Here is a 9,652-nt window from a genome sequence, read left to right on the forward strand (position 1 = left end):
TCTCTCTCTCTCTCTCTCTCTCTCTCTCTCTCTCTCTCTCTCTCTCTCTCTCTCTCTCTCTCTCTCTCTCTCTCTCTCTCTCTCTCTCTCTCTCTCTCTCTCTCTCTCTCTCTCTCTCTCTCTCTCTGTCTCTCTCTGTCTCTCTCTCTCGCTCTCTCTTTCTCTCTTTCTCTCTCTTTCTTTCTTCCCACGTTGGACTCCCCCGAGGAAGGATCGATCTGCCGCGCCGTTGCCGTCGCTGCAGCTTCGGCATGTCTGTTTTTTTCCCAAATCTTGTTGGTGTGTCGTTTCTGTGTCTGAGGTGCTGGCCTACAGACTGCATCCCCTGTGTGCCTGTGCTTCTGTGCGCGTGTTTTTCGCCTCTGCAGACTCCCGATTTGTCTCTTTTCCTCGCATTGCGCAGCTCGGAACCCGTAGAATGCAGTGTGGGCGTCCCTGCGCTTCACAGCTTCACCCATGCGCAGCTAGCCACCGAGGATCGGCTGTACACCCTCAGGCTCAAGACTGACCAGCTCAGCTTCTCACAGACTGCAGGTGCGTTGTATGTATGGGAGTTCAATTTTTTCGGAAGAGGAGGAACGGGGGATGCGAAGGGCGGAGGCAACGCACCATCACGTCTTGAGTGCCTAAAGGCCTCGTGCTGAGTAGCTGCTTTTCCCCTCAGTTTCGTCGAATTGGGGTGCAGAGAGTGGCAGACAGACAGGCAGTATACCGCTGAAGCAGAGAGTATGCGCGTAAAGTGGCCCTTTAGCCACGAGCTGGGAAGGCGTGTGGGTGGAATGCGGCGTTTATATGCCGGGGGGGAGATAGGAGAGGGAGAGAGGGGCAAAATAAATGTGAAGGGCTGTAGAGGAGGCCAATTGCCGATGAAGTACGTCGGACGCGTTTGATTGATGATGGTAGCAGCAGCAGAAGTCGCCATTGATCGAAACTCTCGCAGGAAAGGGAGCAGCATTCGTGTGATTTTGGTGTGTGGGGTGCTGGCCTTTGTAGGCTCTCTGTGCCGTGTGGTGTCTCTCGTACCGGAGTTTCTCCTGACGAACTGCCTCAGCTTTCCCTTGTACTTCAAACAGGATCAAACGCAATCGCCTGTCTTCGAGGGTGAGGCGACGACAGCCATGGGGGGCACCTCTTCGCGGCTGTCTATCCATAGGGTGGTGTCTGGCTGTGTGTCTGCATGTTTGTGTGTCTGTATGTCTCTCTCTCTTTGTGTGTCTGTATGTTTGTGTGTCTGTCTGTATGTTTGTGTGTCTGTATGTCTCTCTCTCTTTGTGTGTCTGTATTTTTGTGTGTTTGTATGTCTATCCGTTCTGTCTATATGTTCCTCTCTCCCTCTTTGTGTGCATGTCTTACTCTTTCTCCCTCTCGCTCTCTCTCTGCGGTGTCGACGGCTTCGCTACGGATTTTTTGCACTGTTCAGTCCGCTCGTGTCTGTCTTGTCTGCAGTTAAGCCGGGAGAAACTCGTGCAGTCTTTTGGCCAAGGGAGGATTTGCTGCAGCGTCTGCGGTTCAATGTGCGCCACGGGAAGGCTGGAGCCTGGTCGGGAGCAGTTGTTGCTAGCGAGGAGACGGCGGGAAGGACGTGGGTGGCTGTAAAGGCGAATAGCGAGGAGGATAAAGCCGTAGAACCGGGTAAGGGACGGCGAGGAGACACTTGGAGGCTGTACACAACGAACGCAGAGAGCAGCAGTCTGCTGGCAGAAAAAGGGGCTGGAATAGGAAATGGTGCTGCTGCATCTTCACATGCAGGGTGTGGGATTTTACAGTTCTTTTTGCGTTGTGTGGCCTTCCTTCCAAGGCATGCGCGTCTACCTGTCTCTTAATGCGCGTCTACCTGTCTCTTGATGCGCGTCTGTCTGTCTCTTAATGCGCGTCTGTCTGTCTCTGCTACCCCCGCCTTTAGCTTTTGCCGCGTTTTCATGCCGCTTTGGCGGCAGTCTTGCGTTAGATGAAATATGCCTTTTATCCGCATATGTGTGTGTTTCTCGATGCGCGAAAGCCTGTAAGGCCCTTGACTGACCGCGCGTGTAAGAATGTGCGTCTTTTTTGCGTCTTTTTGTGCCGCTTCTTCAGATGTCTACGCTGTGGATGTTGCTCCCGAGGGAGGCATCAAGAGCATAGCCATCCGCGGGAGAGACACGCCCGGAGGGTTCATCGTAAGGAACCGCTGCAGCGTGGTACAGCGAGTTATGGTGCATACCTTCCACACGGAAATGAATTACGGCAGCAGCAGCAACTACACCAGTCGAGAGTCTGTAAAGCCGCTTGAGGCAGACTGCCACTTCTTCGCCCATAAAGGAGAGGCAATCCGCTTCGGATGGTCTTACCCCTTCCTCCACAAGTCACGACCTGTGCGCCTTCAATCAGTCTTTTCCCCCAGAGGCCTTCCTAGCCAGCCTTCCAGCTCCCTCATTTGCACAAGACGTGCGAAGGAGAGGAGGCAAGGGAAGAGAAGGGCTGCATGCTATGCGAAAACTCTTGCGCCTTGCTGCATGCATGCGTTTGTGGGATCTCGAAATGATGCTGCGCTGCGCTTTTTCTCAGTGCCAGGTTCTCTTATGGCTAGACAGCAAAACTGTCGCCCCCCGAAGGCCTATCCAGTTTGATATGGCAAATCCTCAGTATAAGCGCTACGAAGTGAGTCTTGGACTCTCCGGTATGCCAGATATCGTTGTCACCTCCGAACAGCGAGGAGACGATACGATCATCACAGTGCAGTGCAAGGCAGGCACGGGCGCAGACACATCCAAGAACGACGACCTTCCCGTGGCGAAGTGCGATGCGGCGCAGCCTGCACTGACAGCTGACCTCGTGAGACACTCCCGACTGCTCAAGCAACTAGCCATTACTCCTGCTACAGCCTACATCTGCACTTCGCGCACCCACCTGGCCTCCTCCTCTCCCCACACTAGCCAAAGAAACTCCCCTGCCTTGCCTTCTCTATTTCCCTGTCTTATGTAAGTGTAGGTGTGTGTGTGTAAGTGTATGTATGTGTGTATGCAAGTGTAGGTGTGTGTGTATGTAAGTGTAGGTGTGTGTGTATGTAAGTGTATGTATGTGTATGTGTGTACGTATTTGCGTGTATGTATTTGCGTGTATGTGTATGTGTGTATGTGTATGTGTGTGTGCGTGTGTACTGCACTGGCGTACATCCTAGACGGCAGACACCCCGTACACGAGCTGGGATTTCGCTCTCAAGATTGAGGAGATTGGAGTGTCTCTGGTGTGCGACAGCTTGGCAGAAGAGCTGTGCTTCGCGGGCATGACTCAGGTGGCCCTTGGACTGCAGCAGAGAGGAGAAAGGCAGAAGGTAGTTTTGCGGATAGAGGCTATTCAAATAGACAATCAAATGGAAGAAGGCACAAAGCCAGTTGTGCTCGCAAACAGAGGCGGCCGGGGTGTAAATTCAGGAGAATGGAAAGTCACGGTAAGCGGAGAGGGCTTTTCACGAGCATCACAATTTCCACCTGCAGAACTCTCTATGCCCCGTGCCGACTCCCCCTTCTGTTTCAGTTTTTTACTCCACGAGGATGACATGCGCCTCAAACGATCTCTCAGATACGTTCATGAGGCATGCAAACACAGGCACAATGTGAAAAACGGCATTCATACCCCTTGAAAGGACGCGCATGCACTTGCCAACAGAGAGAGAGAAAGAGAGAAAAGTAGCAAATTTTTTGGGGGGGGGTTGCGGCAGCAGGGGGTGGAAGGAGCGCCATACAACACTTCTGCGAAGACGATAGGCTTTTCTATGTCTGCATGCAAAAGCAAATACATCTGTACGCGCAGAGGCAGGTGCACCCTATATATATATACATATCTGCAGGTGAATATAATCGCGTCGTGAAGGCTTCTAAACCGTTGTGCGTCTCTCTCATGCCCTCTGCTGCTGCGCAGGATCCTCAAGGCCTTCCACAAAGCCCTCAGCCCTTCCTCTCTTTGATACTCATCCGTGTGAATAGCAACAGCAGCAGGGATATCGTTTTGAAGCGCGTGATCCTCGAAGTCGACAACCTCGAAGTTGATATTGACGCCGATATGCTGAACGGCCTCAACGTACGGATGTCGAAACGCCAGCACGGCTGTATCTGCTCCCTTTATTGCGCTTTCCTCCGCTCGAAGTGTGCCTTATTCTGTGCTTGCCTTTTCGCGCGGGTTTAGCCACCGAGACAGCGCACTCAGGGCGTGGTAATAGGCCCTCCTGCCTCCCACATCAGCTGGCTCTTAGTGCAGCTTTGTGGAGTCTTAAAGGCCTCCAAGAGTGGTGGTGCCGCTGCAAGGGGTTTCATGCTCCTCCCCCTTCTCCTTTGCTTGCTACGCTTCTTCTGTGTAAATATTTATACGTATATATATATCTGCGTGCGTGTGCGTCTATATATATATGTGCGTGTGTGTACATATATATATATATATATGTCTGCGTGTGTGTACATATATATATATATATACATATGTGCGTGTGTGTGTGTGTATATATATATATATATGTGCATGTGTGTACATATAATATATATATGTATGGATGAATGACGCACAACTGACGTGATGTTGGACATGCTGTTGCTGGTGCTGCATGCGGCTGCAGGATTTTTTCTGGTCATGTCTTATTGCCTTTGGTCTGGCAGACGCTGCCTCAAGGCGAGCGGTGTCTTTAGAAGAATTGGCTAGCTGGGGCAAGCAGCCCGTACAGGAAACGTACAGCCCACCACCACTTCCGACAATTCTCTCCTTGGAGTCTCTCGTGATCTCTCGTTTTAAGGTCTATTGCTGGTGCTCCTTTGTCCTCGATAAAATGCACATGATCTCCGATATGCTCAAGTTTGGACTCAGAATCCTCATGGCTTCCGGAAGGCTCGAACTTACCGTAATGCTCACACGACTGCTGAGCTGCCGTTGCTGCCTTCCCTCGCAGTAGCCATGAAGGATCGCGCCTCATGCAGTACCGCAACTCGCAGTGTCCCTCCTCCTATTCCTTCTTTTCATACTGGGAAGGACCTTCTCCTTTCACACATTGTAACACGCCTTTCTTGCTCGTGGTATCTATGTTCCATATGTATCTATGTCCAATATGTATCCATGTATATAATATATATCTTTATGTGCAATACGTATCCTTGTATATTACATATATATCTTAATGTACAATATGTATCCATGTGTATAATATATATCTTTATGTACAATATGTATCCATGTGTATAATATATATCTTTATGTACAATACGTATCCATGCATATTACATATATATATCTTTATGTACAATATGTATCCATGTATATAATATATATCTTTATGTACAATATGTATCCATGTATATAATGTATATCTTTATGTACAATATGTATCCATGTATGTAATATATATCTTGATTTGCATGTCTGTATCTCCCTCTCTGTCTGTGTGTGAATGTGCATGGATGTTTTTGACTACAGGGCGCACGCTTGACGTTTAGCCAGGAGGAGTTCCGATACTTGCGTGGTACTGTGGCCTCATTTATGTCGTGTCTCCAGGAGCGTTACACGTATCACCTGCTTTCCTCTTTATTTTCGTCCCTTGGGCAGTCGTCGCTGCTTAATTTGCCCCGCATGCCTTATGAGTTTGGCAGGAATACCATCGGGCTAGCCGCGAATGCGGTAGACAGCGTCTCGGCTGGCTTGGGGTCTCTGCTTTCCACCTTTACCTTTGACGCCGAATACATCAACAAGCGGCAGAAGGAGCGAGGCAGGAGCGCTTCGGGAGTTCGAGAAGGCTTTCTCTCCGCCGGTAAAAACATCGGGGAGGGTGTGTGGGCTCTCTCCAGTATCGTGACAAAGCCGATTGAAGGCGCACAGAAAGAGGGCGTTGGAGGATTCTTAAAGGGCATTGGTAAAGGCCTGGTGGGGTCTTTGGTGAAGCCTTTGGATAGAGTGGGACAGGCCGTCTCAGACGTGACTCGCGGCATTCACGCCGAAGTGAGCAAGCCCATTGGCGCTCTCAAGCTCATCAATCGAAGACGCAGGAGACCCCGCATGCTCGGCGAGCAGGGCGAAGTCAGGTGAGGGGCAATCTCAGGAGGCAGCATGTGCATGCTAGTTGCGTTCTCTGAAAAGCCTGCTGCGTTCTTTTGCTTCTGGACTCTTTCGAGAGGATCCCTCAGCGTGCTGCTGCTGCAGCAGCAGCGGCGCCTTGACCACGGGTAGATCTGAAGGCTTTAGACCCTCTTGCGCTCGTCTACGCAGTGCAGGTTGCCCCTTCCGCGCGGCGCGCATGCAACGGGTTGTGTCCGGGTGCTCGTCAGTAGGCTTAAAGGCCACGATTTATTTCTTTCTGGAGTCTCCTTGAACGTTGTTGCTGCGGCTGCTGCAGGCCCTACGACGAGACAGAAGCGCAGCTGCGGCAGAGTCTGGGCTTGGCAGCTGTGCGTCCGATGCAAAAATGCATCACCGTTATGAAGCAGGAAGGTCCAGAGTTGCGCCAGTTTGCCGTCCTCTTCTACCCCCAAGAAATTTTCTTCGTGAATCTGCAGATGGGGGCACCGTCCGCTGGTCGTACAGGCGGGGGGGCGCCCGGCAGTTCTAAGGGCCAGGTGAACATCCTCTGGCACGTTAGCGTCTCATCTATCAAAGAGGTTAGAGCAGGGTCGCTAGGAGTTACGATATATACCTCTAAAACGTCTGCCCCAGCACAAGGCGCTCAGGAGGCCCTCGTAAAGGCCTTCTCTGCGGATAGACTGCTGAGAGCCACCCAGTACAGCCAGATTTCGAGAGCTGCAGGGAGAATGAGGGGCTCAGAGGAGTCTGGCACATACCACATACCGTGCTCCACCCCCGCACTGGTTACTGAGGTGTACAGGGAGCTCCTCGAAACACAGAGAAGCAACGCCTCCGTCGTGGAACTGGGGATCCACACTCGCAGATCTGCCCTGCCCCTCTAGAAAAAAGCGTTTCCCAGTTGTAGTGTGCATTTTCCAACGATTCATGACACCTATGCGGCAGGACCAGACGACCCCCTGCAGGAGCAACGGCAATCACCTGCTGTCTTGGAATATGGGGTAAACATTACGGAGGGAATGTTTCAAACGCCTCCGGGGGCGCTCTCCAATCCTATGTCGAGTCGCTTTCTTTTCAATCGCTGCACCTTATTGTTACCATGGACGCTGGAGTCCTTTGTTAGAAAGTCAGAGTTCTCTTCGGGAGAAAGCAAAAAGTGAGGAGTGCTCCACGATCCTGGAAAACTTGAGTGCGCTTTAGAAGTCGATTCTGAAGTAGGGGGCGTCAGCCCATTTCTAGAAAGCCGCAATGAACTTGCATGCCAGCCATCGGTTCTGATCGCTGGCAGTCGCTAGAGGTTTTGACGTTGGGATGATCTCGCGGGGTGCAGCCGAGTACTGAAGTGTGCACATGAAGCGCCTTGGTGGTAGTCTCAAGCCAGTGCGCTGCGCCGATTCTTCATGAAACACGTAGCCTCCCCTCAGTTGTTACTGGCCACCCCTAAATCCCCAGCCCAAACACGCATTCCCAGCAGCCAGCTACAACTTGTTCTCGCCCTTGCATGCACTAGGTTCGAGCTGTAACAGTCCACATAGGGCTTCTGAAGAAGAACACTCAACGTCTTGCGCAATGGGAACTTCGCAGAAAGTTCGCTAGTGCTTTGAAAAGAGAGCTCCCTCCTTCCTCAAACTGCACTTCTCACAGTCCGGACATGAGGGACGAGGAAAAACTAGGTGCGCGTTGCTGGACCGATAATTCCTCAGCACGCTCAGCGAGTTGCACATAGCATCCAACACAAAAGTGCTGAACACTGCGGGTGCGTCTGTTTGTGTTGAACTGACGTCCCCCTGCTTTTAATTGAATTTTCGAACAGACAAAGCAAACAGCCAATTGATCGCTAGTTCTTCACTGAATATTACCAGTGTAGTAAAAAATTCCGCAGGAGAGCAAAGTGGGCTAACCTACATTCAAAGTAGCCGTATTTACCTCAAAATCAGTGAAGAATCGACTAGTAGATTTGTGTATCCGTATATCTTACTTAGTGACAAGTGTTGATATTACTCGATACAATCAGACGCAACAATGTGTGCGTGTGTGCTAGATGCGATGTGAATCTAGCTAAGAATGCTCGGGATGCTTCGAGAGTACATCTACCCACACCCTGCTGCCCCTCTCTTTCATGTCGGAGCTTTAAGAGTCAACTGCAGAAGAAGGCTGAAATGCCTATTTGAAACACTTGACAACTTCCTACTTTTGTTCGTCTCGACTGGGGAGTGACCTGTTTCCCGCACGGACACAGTGGCGGGTTACATGTAGATTAGCCCTTTACACAAGACGGCCCACCAAGGTCTCCTACGTAGAAGCCTTCTACCAGAGGCTAGTACAGGATGACTGAGACTTAGCACAACTAGGAACAACACCGAATAGGTAAAAAAATCACTCGGTCCGCCGCAGCTATCTGCACCCAGGTGACCAAACACTTCACCAGCAACTAGGGCAATGTGTTTAGTGGCCGTTATCGAGAGTCACAAGGCCGCAGAGGCAGCATCACTAGTTAAATAGAGCAGCAGCACTCCCAGCTTCTCTACCAAGCCTTTCATATGCCTAGACACGAAGGAGCCCTGGAACAACGTTTGCCTCCCTAGGAGCAGAACGGTTGCATATGACTAACCACAACGTCTCTCTAGTCGAATGCTTATGCCATGCGTCTCAACAATGTAGTTTGCTCGAACACACAAGCACTGCATGTCTTGCAGGAAACGAGCAACTTGGCACAGAAGGGGCCCGGTGCATTCGAGCACTGATGGACGGAGCGTCTTAGAGGCAAAGAAGAAATGGAGAGTGCTGGCAAGTCTTTCATTGATGTTTCCTCTCATTTTCTTCCGCTTGTGAAATTCAGCAGACTCAGCTTACTGATCACCAGGGGGCGTCTGTACACCTGGAGACCCACGAGAGCACCCTGCTTCAATGCGTTGTTAAGCCCTAGGGGAAGTTACTAATTACATAAAAATTGAGAAGCGAAGAAGACAGATCACAAAGAAAGAACCCTGCGCTGCAAAGGCGCCAGTGGTATAAGCAGCAGCTCCCCCCGGGTCGGCACCAGTCCCGACGCTTGCGGTGCAGCAGCTGCTACTGCCGAATTGCTGAAGGAGGAAATGGCATGTGCGCGAAAATCTTGTACATGAACTTCTGTCCGCTTGGTATCGGCTCCCGAGCTTAGTGGACCTCTGTTCCTTTTGTGTTGCTCCCCTCGTCTGTAACCCACAGGGGCGGCTGCCACTGTAGAAGGGCCTGCTCCTCAACTCCCATTGAAAATTCCCTAGGGACCCTCCGTTCTCCTCAGACCCTGTCCCTCTTTGTGCTGCATCAGACACAGTGCAGCTGCCTGCGTTTTTCTTCCCGAACCACCAACCGACTAACCGACTCCGTAAGCGAGCAAGTGAAAGCAACAGCTAATTCTATTGGCAGCGCTCATTGCAGCGTGTCCAATCCCACCAGGAAGCTGTCCTTCAAGCGTATTCACAAGGATTCACGATGGTGAGCCAAACGGGAAGGCCTTTGGGGACCCATGAATAGATTCTCGCGGAACCTCCTGCCCCTCCTCCCGTTTTCTTGTCTTCACTCCCGAGACTGTGGACGCCGCATGTAGAGGGGGCATGAGTGGGGCCGCATCATCGCCACT

General features: G+C 51.3%; 1 protein-coding gene across 1 annotated transcript; it reads left to right on the plus strand.

The window, feature by feature from the left end:
* Positions 1–2,607: 2,607 nt before the first annotated feature.
* LOC34617662 lies at positions 2,608–6,914 on the plus strand. Its single transcript, XM_026337807.1, has 6 exons — positions 2,608–2,802; positions 3,158–3,592; positions 3,850–4,056; positions 4,586–4,864; positions 5,434–6,035; positions 6,347–6,914. The coding sequence occupies exons 1-6, from the start codon at positions 2,608–2,610 to the stop codon at positions 6,912–6,914; spliced, it is 2,286 nt and encodes a 761-aa protein (XP_026193592.1).
* Positions 6,915–9,652: the final 2,738 nt, after the last annotated feature.

The sequence above is a fragment of the Cyclospora cayetanensis genome, unplaced genomic scaffold (genome assembly GCF_002999335.1).
Source record: "Cyclospora cayetanensis isolate NF1_C8 unplaced genomic scaffold, CcayRef3 CcayRef3_contig_202, whole genome shotgun sequence".
NCBI lineage: Eukaryota > Apicomplexa > Conoidasida > Eucoccidiorida > Eimeriidae > Cyclospora > Cyclospora cayetanensis.

What these genes read in the sequence shown, in the direction of transcription:
- LOC34617662 (XM_026337807.1), top strand. Translation starts at nt 2,608, where the DNA reads ATGGCAAATCCTCAGTATAAGCGCTACGAAGTGAGTCTTGGACTCTCC. An exon ending in CATGCAAACACAGGCACAAT is followed by an intron (nt 3,593 to 3,849) that starts GTGAAAAACGGC and finishes CGCGTCGTGAAG; the next exon opens with GCTTCTAAACCGTTGTGCGT. An exon ending in ATATGCTGAACGGCCTCAAC is followed by an intron (nt 4,057 to 4,585) that starts GTACGGATGTCG and finishes ATGCGGCTGCAG; the next exon opens with GATTTTTTCTGGTCATGTCT.